The 17,334-nt window shown below is 47.5% G+C and overlaps 1 protein-coding gene across 1 annotated transcript in view; it reads right to left on the bottom strand.

Annotated features, from left to right (window-relative positions):
* Positions 1-213: 213 nt before the first annotated feature.
* Positions 214-17,334, bottom strand: part of PPP3CC (protein phosphatase 3 catalytic subunit gamma) — a 32,743-nt gene continuing 15,622 nt past the window's right edge. The window contains exons 4-15 of the mRNA XM_050910156.1: positions 12,163-12,274; positions 9,991-10,136; positions 9,671-9,810; positions 9,016-9,093; positions 8,827-8,921; positions 8,008-8,133; positions 6,978-7,055; positions 6,114-6,140; positions 5,110-5,191; positions 4,521-4,618; positions 1,772-1,801; positions 214-435 (exon numbers count right to left, since the gene is read on the bottom strand). Of these exons, the coding sequence (XP_050766113.1) occupies positions 257-435; positions 1,772-1,801; positions 4,521-4,618; positions 5,110-5,191; positions 6,114-6,140; positions 6,978-7,055; positions 8,008-8,133; positions 8,827-8,921; positions 9,016-9,093; positions 9,671-9,810; positions 9,991-10,136; positions 12,163-12,274 (1,191 nt within the window). The 3' untranslated portion in view covers positions 214-256. The remainder of the gene's footprint in view (positions 436-1,771; positions 1,802-4,520; positions 4,619-5,109; positions 5,192-6,113; positions 6,141-6,977; positions 7,056-8,007; positions 8,134-8,826; positions 8,922-9,015; positions 9,094-9,670; positions 9,811-9,990; positions 10,137-12,162; positions 12,275-17,334) is intronic.

Raw genomic sequence — 17,334 nt, 5'->3', positions numbered from 1 at the left:
CAGCACAACACTTCATATATGCACTAGCAGTTAGATTGGTTTCTAAATTAAAAAAAGATGGACTTTTTATATATTGAACATAAATAAAAAAATTACAAAATGGTCACCTTTCTTACAGAATGGATGCAAACTGGATTATGAACGTGCCTCCAGGTGAAGTTGGTTTCTCCCCTGCCCCCACCCCACCCCAATAATAAATAAATAAAATTCATTAAGTTTTGGATCCTTTAGTGGTGCAGATTGGGCGCTCGAACCGTTACTGGGCTTTCTTCCCTGTGCCATTCTTGTCCGCAGAGTTTGTTGAGGTTACCAAGTTCACCGGCCCGTCTGAGTGCATTGAATCTTTACGTGGCGGCATGCGTTCGTTAATGCGATCCAGCCCTCTGGCTTCTTCGAAGCTGCGGATCTTGTGCTGCGGTGAAAATCCACGAATGGCTGCAGGGAGAAGGGCCGAGAAAGGAGAGTTAGTCTGAGCCGCGGATCCCCGGATAGGAGCCCTTTAGCACACGCCAGACACGTACAGGACAGAGTCAGGGCGACAGAAAGCACATGTCTGGCTACGGGAACCACGAGATGGGTCCGTAGGGGATTTTTGGCATCGCCAGCTCATGTGGGTACCACAGCGCAGCTGGGAACTTGAACTGCGCTAGGTCACAGCAGCAAAGCCTAGGATCCAGACCGCAGCGACTTGCTCTGCTCCCTAATCGTTTCTCTTTTAATACAGTTTAGTAGCAGGAACTTGAAGACCAGACAAGTGCTCAGTGTCCCCAAAACAATGAAATCTCAGGAAACTTTCAAAGCTGAAAAACACGATACTAAAAAAAAAAAAAAAAAAAAAAAAAAAAATAAAAAGGCAAAACCAAAACAACACAACAAAGACACCACCACAAGGCTTTAACTCCAACACAAACCACACACTGCAACACCAGGAGAGGGAAACAGCTAGTCCTCGGATCACAAACGCAACGCTTCTTGCATGACCAGGAGACACACAGGCAGTCTCATGAGTGATGAAGTCCCACCAAGGGCAGGCGTATCTCTGTTTCATCACTACGAGGCTGAGTACATCATCCTTGAGGTGATGATACGGACCAAATGTTTAACTTCTTTGTGTTACAGATAATTTAAGAAAAAGGGTTTTGTGCCAAATCTTTTTACAAGGACTTGGCTGGTTTACAAACAAAACTTCCCTTGGTAATCAAAAAGTTCTCTACGCAGACGTACGGCCCCATTCATCAGTAGCCGAATGGAGCTATCGAGGAGAAAACCTCCCCAGACAGTAACCTCATGAATCTGTCATTCCAACATGTACTACAGGGAGAAAACTACTTCTCCACACCGGGCCCACCTGTGGGGAAGGCGAGGATTACATCAGAGCCGCGCAATCCGCTATTTCCTAGATGATTTTGACCAAGCGTGCTGGCAGCCTTCACCGGATCGAGATACCCAGGGGATGAACTCAGCCACCAGGCATCCGAGATCAGATTGCAGGACCCCAACACCGAGGTCTTGAGACACCAGAGCGCAAACCGCTCCGGAGAGAGGGCACTCTTTGGAATAAAGGTATTGCACTACGCCATAGCCTCATTAAGGCTCAAATAGACTTGAACCAGCCCACTGTGTATTTTTTTTTCTTCCCAGCAGGGGCCCATCCTCCCCCACTTCTGGTGATGCAAGAGTAAAAAGCTTCCATAAGGCTGATAAAGCTCTTTAAAATTAGCGCACGCACACACAGAGATGATTTGAGTCTCTCGCCGGATTCTAGCCATACCTTCCCGTGCCTCTACCGCTTCTACTGTGGCTGCAATACAGAAGAACAGTGGCATGCAAAAATGAAGACAGAAAAAAAAGAGTGACAGTGAGTGATCTAACATCATCGCTGCGAACGCAGAGCCCACAGCCTCCCAGCCCCAGTGGAGACGACCGTAATCCAAACCAACTGGCAAGAGGAAAAAAAGGTGACAGGCGCTTGAAGGAAGGCTGAAAGGGGACTCCCTCGGGCTTCGCGTCTGCTGAGCACTGACACGGGGGAGTCTCCTTTTCCTCACGTTCGCTGGACTCGTCACACAGATAAATCCGATGGAAAGAGACAAAGAAGCAGAGAGACGGCTTTCTGCTGCATGCACTGGAGGGCTCGGGCGCGCAGGCGTCCCACGGCAAGGACAGTGACAGTCTCGGACTAAGCCATGGGTCTCCACCTGCATTTACAGCCCCCCTGCTCCCAGTTCGGTGGCTCTAGGGTGCCCTGGCCACCTTCAGAAGGTAAATTATGTGGAATTCACCCCAGAGCACAGCCGCAACCACCAGAGCCACATAAGGGAAGCGATCCCGAGGGATGTGATGACATTTTGGAGCAGTGGGGAAGAGAGAGGAAGTTTGTTCTCCGGGGGAGGGCAGGCAGCAGCAGATACCAGGCTGCTCCGCTCCCAATGCCTTGAATTATAGCAAAAAAATAGGCCGATGCTTCAAATCCAGTTTGGCTTCAGCTCCACCTCCTAAAAGTGTTACCAAGCAACAAGGCACCATAAAGCTGAGCAACGTCCCCCTTCCTAAATCTGCTGCAGCAGCTGTCCAAGTTTTGGTAGTCCCTGCCTCAACATCTGGGAGGAGGCCCTTCCCTCGAACAAACCCCCTGCTTTTAGCCTCAAAACGCCACAGTTTTTCGCTTTGGACACAATACAAAGGCCACATGGTCCTTGAGAGGCCACGGAGGAAGAATGGAGCTGTGGCTGAACATCTTTGCTCCAGATTCGGTGACTTTATTGATCCGATTTTGCTAAGCCATGCTGCGAAAGGTTGGCAGGAGGCTCAGGGAGGGAAAGGGCCCCAACCACTGCTACCTGCAGCCCTGTCTCTCCTCTTTCGGGGCGCAGAGGCACCCCAAAAGGGGGGGAAGTCCCCTCCTCTCCCCGCCAAGCAGACGGGCTCCCAGCACGGCTGCTGAAGAAGCGCCTGTACATTCACCAGGACACTGCTGCGAGCAGACGGCGCGGTGCAAAGGGACGTGCGAAAGGGGAAGGGGTGAGAGAAGGAGGCACGACGGGGAAAGGAGCACGAGAAGGGCACAAAAAGCAGGGTGCTGCTGAGGGGAACACGGGGTGCCGGGAGCAGCAGGGGTGGGGAAGCCTGCAGCCACGGGAGGAGGCGGCAGGCAGGGTCGGGTAAGGCAGCAGCGAAGGTCCAGCTTGGTTGTCGTGTCTCGGGGAGATGCACAAATCTCAGCTTCCTTACTGGGGGGAGCTGCCTGGTAGCCCCTCAGAGGAACCCCCCCCTCGAGAGGGGAAGGCGCAGGAGAGCATCGCAGCACGACCCGCTCCCTGCGCTGTCAGCTATAGGGGCAAAGCTGCGGCACCACGAGCGAGCCGGCTGCTCAAGCCGAGCTGTAACAGCCGCCTTCCCACTCAGGCTCTGTTCCCATGCCTGCAGCAGAACTGGGGCGACAGAAACCATTCTGGTTGCTATAAAAAAAAAGGAAAAAAAAAAAAATTCATACTCCTCTGCGGGCAGAGAAACCCATGAGTTTGGGAGCAATACCACATTCTCCCCACGCCCAGGAGCGGGCAGCAATATTTACACGTTTCTCACTTGTGAACTATTTAATCAAGGCAAGGCAATCCCAGAACAAGCCCTCTTCTGAGCCCGCAGGAAATTACCCAGCGCTGACAGGAAGGGGAAAGCAGGCTGGTGAGATGCCAGCATTCAAAGGCTGGCGGCAGGAAAGGATTAAAACACTAGATTACAGGATTCCCTCTGGGGATACATGTTACTATGATAACTCATTCCCTGACCATCAGCCAATCTCCCTGCCCTGCGAGTTTAAAGCACGCAGATCGCTAGCTCAGTCCTGCTCTCAGCACACTGGTAAGACAGACCAGTCGGCTGCTGAGGGAGGGAGAAAAGTATTTGCCAGCAAGCACAGAAAAGAAGCCTCCAAAACCAGATCAAAACCAGGGGGCCAAGAGAAGTCTTAATATGAAACATACAGGCCTGGAAGAATCTCCTTCCTTCAACTAAATCTAAGCTTCCTCTGTTTGGGATTCACAATTTCACAGGGTCAAAATTGGAGGGGTTTCGTTTAACAAAGAACAAACGAGCAGGCGTGTTGACTATTACATTCATATATAAGCTATCACACAGCAGCAGCAGATAGGTGAGGCAGAGGATGCTTGTCATGCAGCGTTAGAAGGGAAATAAATGGTAAAAATTGTTGCAGAAACATACAATAAAGCAACACACATGCTTTAGGCAGGGTGCTGTTTGTTGTCTTTTTTTCCTCGCGTTCCCCTTCTCCAGGGTATACAGGGACATCTTGGAAGGCTCTCCACATCCCCACCTACATTTCTGCTTTCTCCTATTTCTGAATCCTTCCTCCCCGTGGGCCCGAACCGCCTCTCAGGTCCCCTGGCACCCTGAAGTACGCCTACGGGAACTGACCGAATGGTTTTCAGGGTAGCTGAGGGCCAGGTATAAAACTGCAGAGGGGGTGCAGTGTTTCAGAGGGGAGGATCATTCGTACTCACCAGTCTGTAGGGTCTGCCTCCCCCCTGAGAGCACTCCCAGGGGCAGTGTACCTGTGGGAGTCAGGCCTTTGAGAGTCAGCACGCTCTCGCTCTCCTCTCTGCAAACGAGAGGCAACACAACCAGTTACCGAGAGATTAATGCAACGGTCATTTAGGTCCACGCAAGACTGTTAGTGGCGAGCAGCATGAAAACTGGAGTCTGCCCTGTGCTGACCGCAGGCAGCACGCGTCCGACCTGCTGGGCACCGAGCACAACCCTGCCTCGTAAATACAGGACCTCTGCTTACTCAGCCTCGACGCATCAGAGCTACGGCACAGCAAATGCATCCTGAAAGGGCTAAATATACCTGATCGGCAGCATTTCTGTTGGCAAAGGTGCCAGTGCTTGAGAGGAAGGTTTCTGAGAGAGTCAGACCGCCAGGCATACAGAAACCACCACCTCGAGCCTTTGCCATCCGCTCTGAAGCAAGAGTCTTGTAAGATTTTTCCCCAACAGGAAAAATGCCTGCCTGGTGCACCCTGACCAACGTCCCCCGTTACCCAGACCCCAAATGAAACTCAGACCCCAAATCACAAGCTGCTTCCTTACCGCAGAACCGAGAAGACACGTGCCATCTTCCCAATGGCTCTAATCTTATTCCTGATGATTTCTTTACGGACTGTTGTCCCACCTTAGGGAGAGAAAAAACAAACACCAGCATGTTTAAGGTTTCCTGCTTTCCAGGCACAGGTAATGTCAATATGAAGCACCTGCCTCTGCCTCCAGGAAAAGAAATCATGGTTTACAGATTCACAGCTACACTCTCGAGAGAACAGTGCTGAGAGGATGGCGGTCAGGATGGCAGTGAGAAGGGCAACACCAACGAGATGACACACGGACTTAAAGGTCTAAAGAGAGTAGAACCACCAAAGGAAACGGATCGGGTAGGTCTTGTTCGAAGCTCACCAGGTTTGATCACACTACACAGGATGTAACACAAATGACTCAGCCATGTAGACACAGTTTTGCAAGGCAGAACACTGACGAATCTGACTGCTGATGAACACTGCAGAACACCGGGCTGTGCTCGCCGCAGGGAGGAGTGTCACGCAAGCATCAGCTTTGGCATCCAACGCGCACAGTGAACGGCTGGCCGGAGCCTTGCAACTCTGCTTTGACCCCACACAAACACAAAGTGAGATATGTGAACTCCCCTTCCGCTATACAGACCGAACATGAGAGAAAAGCATGGAGGGTAACTGAAAACAAACAAAAATCAAAGTAAAAGAGGTAACAAATACATCTCCTCTCAGCTGAGATTCCTCACATGGCCCAACTACACATTAGGACAGTACAAGCCAAACCGGAGGTCTAACATGCACCGATGGCTCAGCCATGCACTAAGTGGCTGCATTCAAAAGTCAGATAGAAACGTGACCCCGTTTCTCAAGTTCCTGGAGGAACGCAGAAGGGTTAAAAAACACACGGCGCTTATGTTAAAACTGAAAGGGGATGAAGAGACTGCCCAACTAGTCAGCTATTCAAATCCACTCCAAGGAATCTGGTGGCACAGGCAGTGAAAATTAAGCTTGTAGCAAATTCTAGCTGGGTACCTTTCTGATAGCTTGAAATGTAGTGATCTTCAGGGAGAGGAGACACCAAGAAACAAGTAGATGAAGACAGAGATAGAAGAAACAAATTTAATTTTCATGGGAGGGAGAAAGAAAAAAAACAAAAACGAAATGCAATGGGAGAAGCGGGTTAAAGTCTCAACCTGTTGACCGAAGCAGCGGCACCTTGTTGTACCACAATGGTGTTCCGCTTCTCTGCGGGACTGACTGTCCTCCACCCTACACGGACCTGTACAGGCAGCTCCCCCGGGCCCCCGTCATGCCCCCCGTGCATGCTGACAGCCCCGCTTCTCGCTGCACGCCCCACGTCTGCGCCTGAGCTTCCTCGAGGTCACCTCCTCGCTCTCAAGCGATCCCCCCTGATACTGAAACTGCAGATCAGCTCAGCAACTGTTTTGTCCCTTCCATGCATAGCTGAAAACCCGGGCCAAAAACTGCATTCTGCTTTTTTTGGGGTGACACAAGAAGCCACTTTTCAGAGGAGTTCACTGCAACAGATGAGAAGACTGGGTAGATATTTTGGTGCAGAAAATTTTGAATTGGGGGAAAAAAATAACCACTTGAGAAGCAGTCTCTGTAAGGAGCAGGAAACCATTCTCCAGAGTAGCTGGCAAGAAGCGTCTGTCACAGTGAATATAATTTAATTTCTCTGTGACTGAATAGCAAAGGAAAAAAAAAAAGTTTCCTACCCAGAACTGCACAAGGGTTGGCCAAAAAGGAACTGGAGACCCTGGCTGGACATCCAGCTATAAATCAAGTGCTGATCACTCTTGAGCTAGCATCATATACCTTCCCCACCTTCACCCCCCCACTGTTACCAGCTCGGTCGTAACAGCGTTTTTTTACCTTCCAATGTCTCATCACCATCTGAAATCAACTCATCATCGGAGCATATGTTGAGGATGTTAACGAGCATTTCTGTGACTGTAAGAAGTACAGACAGGAAGATTAGAGAGGCCTGGTGCACACACTTGGCAGACAGAGGTATTTGGAGGACGAGCTGGACAAGCAAACCATTTCAAGGTCATTTATACTCTGGAAGTGGAAGCCCAAAGACACTTTTAGCTGCATACTGCTGGTACCTCGCAGCAGTACCCAGAGCAGACGACATACTTTACACCTTCTGCCAAGGAGGTGGATGCCGTCCAAGCACATCACAGATGAAACAGACGTGGCGAGTGGGGTGCCAACATTCATGGAGAACAGCCTGGGCTCGCTGAAGGTCCCACCTCCCCACCCCGACCCGCACAACAGGCCACCTGGCTCCCAGAAGGTCAAATCTGGGGGGAATTCAACCTTTGGTTCCTCAAAGTCAAAAAACCTTTGGCACTTCAGACCTTGAAGTCATACTCCAAACACACAACACTGGGGTGGAATTTAAACTCATCGGGAGATGTAAAAACCCTTCTGCTGAGAAATTGAGGCAAAGTCTCGGTCATATTTTAAGCAGCCTCGCCTCCTTCAGAATGAAAGAAGCCTTTAAACTGAAGTGAATGCTTCCTTTTTGGTGGGCCACAAGCCAACAGGAGATTTTAATTTCTCTGTTGCAAACCAGGAGCAGGAGAAACGTCTCCAAATTCTGAGGCGGGGCTACATCACCCAACATCGGCCCCATGAGCAATGCAGAAAAAGCAAGAAGGGATCATTTTCTTGGTAAAAGCTTTCTAAAACAGATATCAACAATTATTTTCACACAAACTTTACCCGGTAATATGCAGATCTCCTTGAACCTGAACTACTTTCCAGTGTTATCTGGTATTAATGAGTTACAACACTCTCCCAACACATTTAATAGCCTGTGGGACAGGTTTCTAACACCCAGGGTACTATGACCAATCACCGGGCAACTCATAACAGAAATCCAAATATCTCTTACCCTTTTCCCCTACAAAAGGCAAAGACCATGTGAAGACATCCATGAAGTTTGGAAGCCAGTACGGATGAGGGGAACAGTTGAACTGCCTGATGTTCATGACATTGTTTTCATATTTCAGTACAGCAGCTAGGAGAGAAAAGGGAAAGACAACACATGTCCATAGGCACTGTCAACTTCTGGGAGTCGTACCTGCGCTAATGAAACTTCATTATCAACAGGAGGTTGCACTCATGAGGAATCAAACTACCAGCTCTCCAAAATGAGAAGCCTGAAGCAATATTTTTTCAGTTTACCCATTACCCATTTCACTAAAGCTTAGCACAATCGCGAAGGCCAATTTAACAAAGCTGTTAAAATTTATGCAAATCTGAAGTGATAAACACAGACCCAAGATCCAAAGTGAGGGGTGGAAAAACCCCACAGCTGAGGGAAGCTCCCCATCATACTCATAGGGTTTTAGGGGCACAGGGAAGTTAAAAGCTTGCCTACACCAGCAGCTTCTCTTTTATGGCAGCATTCATCAATAGCACTCAGTCGTCATGTGGCTGGAAATGAAAGCATTATTCTAGGCTTTATAACTTGACAGGTAATTGCCACAGTAATATATTAAGTCTCCAAGTCAGAGAACCCAGCCACTTCCAGCTCCCCAGCTGCTGTCAGTTTAGCACATAAAGCTCTTTTTCATTTCATGCATAAGAATGCAACTAGAGGAGAGGGCAGAGTGGGCAAGGCAAGGGAAGACAGAGAGGGATTTCCTAAGTGCGTGAGGACAGTCCTGATGTCCAAACAGCAGCAGAGCCCTGGCCTTGCCAGCCTTACCCTTGTTGTTATAGACATCTAGGTAATTTGGTGCAGAGAAGATTGTGATTAATGACGGAAAGCCTGTTGTCTGGCTCTTCCTGTACATTCGGTACCTGAAAAACAGGTCAAGTGTTAAACATACTGGTCTTGCTAAGGATGACACGAACGCAGACGGAGCCTGCTCAGCTACCAGGCTGCAGCACTTACCCAGCATCCTGGGCTTCATGAGCTCGGATTACAGATAACAAACTATTGTTCTGCAAAAATTCACAAACTGCAGGATAACTGAAAAACAAAAAGCAAGTATACATCAGCATGTAGCACAGGAGAACAGACAGCACCCATGGTCTTGGTTTCAGGAACCAGCCACTTGCAGCATCCATTCCGTTTGCGTCCAGCATCCCCAAACAAGACCAGTATGTATTACATGATTCAAAAATTAATTGCAAAGCATTCTGTTAAACAGACCCCTGGTGCCAAATCCTCCCTATCAGCTGGGCTACAAGTGGTCTGTCAGCACAAATGCTTCTTTTTTAGACAGGAAAAGATTATTTCCTAGAGCTCCTGGTACTGTCCAATGCCTGAAAACCACTCAAAAGGCACCCTGCCAGCTAAAAGAAGCATCTCTGCTGTCCGATACCACAATTTCACAGAGCAACATATCCAAAGAGAGCTCAATATTATAGGAGGAGAAAACAAACAAGATTTTGTGCATTACAGCCAACTGAAGACTATTCCAGAACCAGGTACACTGTAAACTCCCACAGAGTGATCTGAATAGCAATTTATCTCCCTATACACCTTAGTGTAAGGGCAGACAAAAAACTCTAGTCCATCAGAGCCCCCCTAAAACACCACTTACCTGTAGAAATAGGAGCAGCCTCGAACAGTGTTGTGGGCGAAATGCTCCAGCGTTTTCTCATTGCCGTAATCCTCCGATGGATCGGACCAGAGCAGGTCACACATTGGACCAAAGGCTGGAGGCTCCTTAAACCTGTCTAACTGAAAAACATACACAAAATCAGGACAATGCTGGTGAAAGCTGCAGCAGCGTACAGACACCTACAGCGTGGACATGCAGAGCACAGGAGCCTTGACCTGGAACTCCATGCAGGAATCAAGCAAGCCATTAACCACACTATTAATTGTAAGCTATGTGAAAGGACCACGGAGATTACTTACTTTCCTAATGTCATCTAGACACGTGATTTCTGGAGACAGTCCTCCATGAACACACAGAAATTGCTGGTTTAAGAGGGCAGCAAGAGGAAGACAGTCAAATGTATCCATACATGCATCATACACTCGCTCCGAATACTTGATTCGACCTGGAAAGATCAGGGGCAGGGGGAGGAAGAGAGGGAAGAATTGAATTCATTTACACAACAAAGACTGCTCAGGCTGAAAGCAGAGCTTTTTTTTAAATTTTTTTTCTTTTTTTTTTTTTAAAGGGGGAGTTATTCATGCATCCAAACCTACGTGATGTAAGCAGCATAAGCAAAGCTTTGATCAGCCAAAGTGCTGATAAATAAGTTCAAGGAACCTAACTCCTCAGGTGATATGGAAACTCTGTATCTATGGCCCACCATGTCGAACTTTGCACCCGCGTATTAGTGAAAATGCTGACTTAGAAAATGCTTGTTGCACATGAAGATAAAAAGGTTTCACAGTAATCTGCACATGGTCAAGAATATTAATCTCCCCTTAAGCTATTTTCTAGAACACCTCCACTACGATTAACATAGAAAAGAGGCTAGGTGCTTGCCCCTGTAATAGAAAACTTGGGATACTAATGAAGCCATCCCATCACTTCCCCACATTCATACTGCACCTCTAGACTCAAAGAGTCTTACCAGCCTCGGCTGTTAGGCAGATCATACACTGGGAAATGCAGCAGCTGTTTAATTTGGCACAGCAATATTACACAATCATTTAGGATAGGAATTGCCTTTTCAGCTGGACACGAGTGCTTTGAGTCAGAATTTGACCAAGATGCCTGCAGTTAAATGAATCTTCACACCGGATCTTTCAGGGCTACAAGTGATCGCAATCTCCGCTGGATGCCTCATCTTAACAGAGGTGAAGTGGATGTTTCGATACATTAAACAGAGATACCACGGCCTTTCCGAAAGCAGCTTAGCTTTTACAGCAAGCCTCCAAGTACGTTCAGAAATCTCTCTCAACACTTCCCGTTAGAACAGAGAGCAGGAGCAGAGATCACCGTGTGCCAAGATGATGATCTTGCATCTGCAGCCCCTGCGCAGGGCAGCAACATGTTAACATAGCCAGATCTTCGAGAAAGCCCCATCACTGCTATAAAACACGTCTCTGTCTAAAGCAAAAAAGTGCATGAATGGAAAGTTTACCTTTCCTCCCGCTTTGTTTCAGAGATACTAACAGGTTTTTTCAGCTGCACGCTACGATACAGGAAGTGGAAAGGCAGTATCTTCTGTTTTCCAAAGGGGGAAAAAAACCCCATCACCTCTGGCTCTCTGGTTCAAATTGAGCCCAGCTCAACAGGAGCTCATCTACCACCATCTGATAACTACAGCATCCAGCAGAGAGCTGGCCCGTGTTTTCCAACTCATTTCTGAGTAAACAGATGTCGTTATCTCGGTACCTATCAGCCTTACCCTGTCCAGCAGCATCGAGAGCTGAAGGGCTAAAGATTGGACTTGTGCCTTGCCCGTAACTATTCCTTGAGGTCAGGTCCTTGAGCAACTGTTCCTTAATAGAGAGCTGCACGTTGCTGGTGTATACCTTTTTTATTGCTTGGAGGAATGACTGTCGTCCTCTGGGGAGAGGGGTCATTCCCTGACCTTTCATCATCGTTGGTTTAAAAAATATGTAAATGCTGCACGAAACTATCTTTAACTCAACTAAAATGATCTTAAAGGTAATGATTCTCCCTAGTGCAAACACTGAGGAACAAATCCTTTATTTGCTTCCAACTGTAATCACTGATCCCAGCTGCACAATCTGGAGCTGAAAGTCATTTGGCAGTAATTATATGTTGCTGGGCCTGAAAGTCAGGGAGGGGGGGTGCGTGCAACTGGCTCATCAGCGAGACAGGGAAGATGTGTTCGCATTTCTTCCATCCACACTCATTCTTTGTAACCAGAAGACCACATCAACATGCGCTCAGTACTTTACAGGACTTATATATTTGTTTAGTTGGTTTTTTTTTTAGCAGGAGCTGAAACAGAAGAGCTATGTACGCAGGAAAAAAAGACGACAGGTTTTTACAGCTCCAGAGCTATCCAATACCACTCACAGCAGGTACAAAAATTAAGACCTACACCTGGTCACAACACATTAATATATTTAAATCCTCCTTACACTGCTGATACTTACATTCCTGCTTAAAGGTGAAGTATTCTGTGAGGTGCCTGCACTCATGGTTCCCTCGAAGGAGGAACAACGTTTTGGGATGATTTATCTTTAAACTCCATAAATACAGCACGCACTGCAAGAAAGGGAAGGAGGAGATGGCATGTAATAAAAACCTTTTATAGGGCACTAATCATCCGTAGACTTTACTAAGTGTTTCTGGGAAGACACCCAACAAGCTGAATTCAAAGTGGAACCCTGATAGAAACCCAGCTCCATAATCGGCAGTAGATCTTATCTTGGCCAACTTCACCAGTGGGGGAAAGCCACACTGAGCATTTCTCTATATTAGGCCTGAGTTGGAGAAGTGACAAATGAGATCGCATTCAACTGAAACCGGCTCTGGGCTGGGTGGGGGCAGTTTTTTCTTCCAGCAGAAACCAAAGCAAAAAGCACCCATTTTCAGAGCAGCAAAGCAAAACCAGCTGCGCAGCGAGATGTGCGCTCCAGATGTCCCACTGCAATCGAAACCAGAGACCATCAAGTAGAGCAGACAGCCGTCTTGCTAGACATTTTATCAAGTGCACTAAACACTAGAAAAATTAAACTTGATCTTCCCCACTGACTTTCCCCCCCTCCGTTTTTCTGCTTACGCTACAGTCATGTGAAGTTCAAGTTCAAAACAGGAAAAGCCTAGCCAAAAAACAAGCTTAGTAAAGCCTTCTGGCTTTGAAGAGGGCTTTCCACATCCCCTATCTGAGCAGCAACACCTGTAAAAAGATCATCTTTGATGAGGCACAGACCAAAGTCAAACTGAAACAATCATTTTTACCAGAGTCCCAGAAATATTTTGTGGTGGCTTTCCAAAAAGCCTACGTGAAGAAGGGAAGGGTGGGAAAGCAAGCGTGCTTACCCTTCTGTGCTATACGTTGTCAAGCTGACAGCTAAATCAGCCGGCATCTAGCATGGGGAAATGTTATCACGTTTCCCTTGTTGATTTTGAGTGCTGGAAGGACAACCCATAATGACAGCAAGCCTGAAGATCTGGATTAAAGTCTCTAATAAGAGCTTACCCTTTAGGCTGACATGCTACAGAAACGGCACACACTTTGAGAACGCGAACCATGAAGTCTGTCAACAGTTTTACACTTAAAAAGATTGCTGATCTGGTGCACAGATCTCTGGGAACCAGCTGCTGTGGCACGGAAACAGCCTCCAGAACCAAAATAAACCAGTTTCAGGTTAGTTTCCAGTACAGACACCTTAGATATGGTATTTAAACACTGAATCTGCAAGGCAAGCTCTACATTAGTCACTGCAGCTACATGCAGGGATCCCTAAAACCCCAAGCAGCTGTAAAGCGCCCGTCTGTGTCTAACTCGGAATTCACCCCACAGAAAAAGACTGGATAGTAAATTCTGAATTTGAAAATTGAACAGAAACAGGGCCAGTGGCAGGTAATTTAAGCCGTGGTTAAGGCTAGCAAAAATAATGTTTTATTGCATCTGTTAACAGGAGGATGTTCCTGTTAACAGATTCCTGTAACTGTTCCCAACAAAATAATTTACAATTATTCTGTGATTTAAAGCTTTAACCTCCTGTGTTTGCAACCTAAATGTCACTTTTCTGGGCTAGCATGAGAACTGAAAAGTGACAGTCACTATAAATGAACCAAACAACTTGCTGAGGACTGGAAAAAGCCCTGGCATCACTGGTTCAAAGCAAAGCCAGAAAGTAGAGACATACCATCAATAAAGAGGAGGATTTGGGATGTATAGAAGGTCAGCAACTTGCATAAGAGATATTCAAAAACACATTCAAAGCGTTTTAAAGTGAAATGGAAGCGAACAGAGTCCCTCGGCACCACAATTCTTCCTGGACATACAGCAAGCAAACCACAGACGTCGCGAGCAAACGTCTCCGGTATCGCTGCAGTTCCCCGTGGTGTGCAGCTATTTCACAAGGACGTGGGGGCTGCCAGGTACTAGTGGGGTAACGATGAGTAAAGGACATTCAACAGCTCTCGCGAGCTCCGGAGGGGCTGGAATGAGGAACAAGTGAGGTTTCTACACTTGCGTGCCTCAGATGCTTCCTGGTGTTTTGTACAGATCCCTTTCCCAGACTTTCAAGGCACCGTGCCCAGGAATTGATTACTGCCTGTTTACAATAGCCTAGTAGCAACTTGAGACAATTACGACTTACTAGGCTTAAATAATCTACTTCTCTCCTTATTCTGCCTATCAGTGTGAAGCCCAAAGCGAAGCGTTCTGGCCTGTGCCCCCATTTGATTCCCCCCCTTTCATTCGCGAGCGGAAAGCTCAGCAGGTCACGGTGGGGGAACTGCAAGAGGAATTGCTACCTGCAACCCAACACAAATCCAAGAGGGGCTGCTGCCAAACCTGCCCGCAACAAGCCACACCGTCATCTCTCGTACCATGTACAAAACCCAGCAGTTACGAGGAAGTTCTAAACATCGAGCCTGCCAGCTCTTCCCAGAGTAGGCACAGAAGAAACAGCACGGCAAAACTCCTGCATCCCGGTCCCGCATTTGGCCCACGAATCTACCTTCGCTCATGCCTTACAACATTGACTGGATCTCTTTAATATTACTCTGGATAAAACAGTGCATTCAATCATGGAAGATTACTGTACATACAATTCCATAATTAGACAGCAATCACGTGTACCATTGTAATTGGATTTGAAAAACTAGTCTGACAAAGGTGTATGCCATTATCACGCCATTTTTACTGATAAATCTACTCTTTCCATAGATTCTATTTTTGGTCATAATAATTGTTTCACTTTATAATTTAATAAAACAATTCTATTCATTGTATTCCAGCAGTTCTGGCTTCATGGACCAGGATGGTCCCTCATTGACTAACATGGCACAGACCTCTCTTGCGTAAGAGCTAGGAGATGTAACTAAAACCTTAAAGCACTTTGAAGGAAGCACCTTTCCCACTTGCAGACTGATGAGAGGACGCTGTCTCATCAGCATCTCCAAATGGAGGTGTTCAGCCCAATTTCCGTGCTGCCTGTCAGCCCCTTCACTACAACGTTGGAGTCCGTGGCCAGTTAGTCTCGCTGTCACAGCAGGCTTTGTGGCACGGACAGAAAGCAAACGCTTTGCAGAGTCCTCTTCCACTAGACATCAGCCGTCGCAGCTTTCACACGGTTGCTCCCCTCCCCTCTCCCCCCACAACTCTTTTCTTTTGGGGGAAAAAAAAAAAAAACACCAAACCCAAAACAAAAAAACCCAAACCACGCTTCACAGCCTCATTATACTTACTGGGAATGAACGTTTCTAAATGAGAACTTCCCTAAGCCAGAGGCCCAGAAATAATTTGTTGAAGACATCCAGCTGAGCTGATGAACAGAGGCTTTCGGGGTTTTTAAAGGTTTTGTCTGAGCCACAAACTGCTCCTTTTACCTTGACAACCAAATACTCGCAGCAATAGGGAAAGCTTGCAAGGGTTATTTAGGCTGCTAACAAGCAACAGGGTTTGCCTTAACACCTCCTTGGCCCCCAGTTTTGCATCTTGTTTCCTGATTGCCTGCATCAGGATGCAATTATACAATTACCTCCTATTTCATTCAGTTAAAAGGTCATGATTATCAGCTGCTCTGGGCAGGCACTCGATAATATCCCCACCCAGCACATGGATGCACAAGTTTGTGTGGTGACTCATGAAAACCTGATGATGCTGGCTCTCTCCACCTTCCCAGTGGTGAAAGCACAGGGAAACCTGGATGCCTTTCCATCACCTGAGCCTCTCGGATAAAGCGATCCAAACCCAAAACGTTCACAGATCAGCCATCTCTGCACTTCAGAGGCCAGCTGCTACAGCTTTGCATTTTATATAAGTCTTTAAAAAAAACCATAGAATGCAAAGACACCCATTTGGCGCCGTTAACTCTTTGCTTGGAGCGATCCTCCAACGCCAGCAGCAAACCTCTTCTTTCGCTATAGAAACCAGCTTCTGCACACCCAGGTGGGAATCTCTTAAAACACATCGGCTGCACTTTGCAGTAGGTGGAAAGAAGAGGCACACATCAATAGGAACAAGGGAATCAAGCCTTCTAGATTTTGCTTTATCAGTGACATTTGGATCAGCCCCCGCATGTACTAATCAAAGCCCACCCTGATTCGTGAAAGATCAATGCTAGCTCTGTGGGGTAACGGAGCGCTTGGTGGCTTTCCCTCTGCAGACACGGGGGGGGAAAGGGGAAGGAGGAGGGTCAAGAGCAGCATGAAATAAGAACTTTCGGCTCAGACCTTACAAAGACTGACTGCCCCAAGGCTTTTGAGCCTAAAAACACCAGGCTGCCTTGCACAGGCCCTGGGTTGGAGTGGCAGGCCACAACAGCGACCTGATGAGGTTTACCTATAATTTTCAGACCTTCTTCCTCAAAAAAACCCAAAATGCCTCTTTCCCACCGTCTCAGTTCTCCAAGGCGGACTCATCACCCATCCCCCTGGAATTCTTCCATACTATCACAGCATGGAGAGACGAGGGCACCGATCCCCAAGTCCGGCACTCACTTCTGCAGATCTGGGAGTAAAATCTCCGTGTCAGATCAATTGCGGGGTAAGAGCAAAGAGTGGGAGAAGCACTCCACCACCCAGGATCTGTAAAATTCGTGCGTAGACATAGGGCACGACAACGCTCGTTTGAAGGTTTCTTGGTTAACGCCAAAAAAAATCCACATCTTACCTCAGAAAGAGTTGCTGTGCTAGAATATAATCTCTTTTCCAGGTAAATACACTTAAATTGCAAACCCAATTTGCGCAAGCCAAGCCATTTAAACAAGCGGTCAGATGCCTGTTCTTCCCCTTCCTCCCCAGGGGTTACGGGGCTCCTCCTGCCAGCACCACCAGAAATCCCAACAGCCACAACCCCACCTTTCGAGCATCCGTCCCCGCTACCCCGGAAACTGCTCATCATCACACCTTGGCTCACCGTCAGTATTTAGGAACACAGAAAGCGCAAGGCGGGAATTAAGCCAGAGCGCTGCCAAAGCACAAGCTGTCGGCAGTACCCTCCTAAATCCTCTGCAGAATCCTTCAAAGAAGCGCTCGCATTAACTGCCTTCATTGCTGTCTGTGAGAGTTCCTCCCCAAAATTTAACCGAGAAAGATTCCTCTGCAGACCCAACAGCTCAGCTATTCCTGCACTGTGATATGCATCC

The sequence above is a fragment of the Gymnogyps californianus genome, chromosome 23 (assembly GCF_018139145.2).
Source record: "Gymnogyps californianus isolate 813 chromosome 23, ASM1813914v2, whole genome shotgun sequence".
In the NCBI taxonomy this organism is placed as follows: domain Eukaryota; kingdom Metazoa; phylum Chordata; class Aves; order Accipitriformes; family Cathartidae; genus Gymnogyps; species Gymnogyps californianus.
Note: the sequence above shows the minus strand (reverse complement) of the source record. Positions and strands in the feature narration are given on the sequence as shown.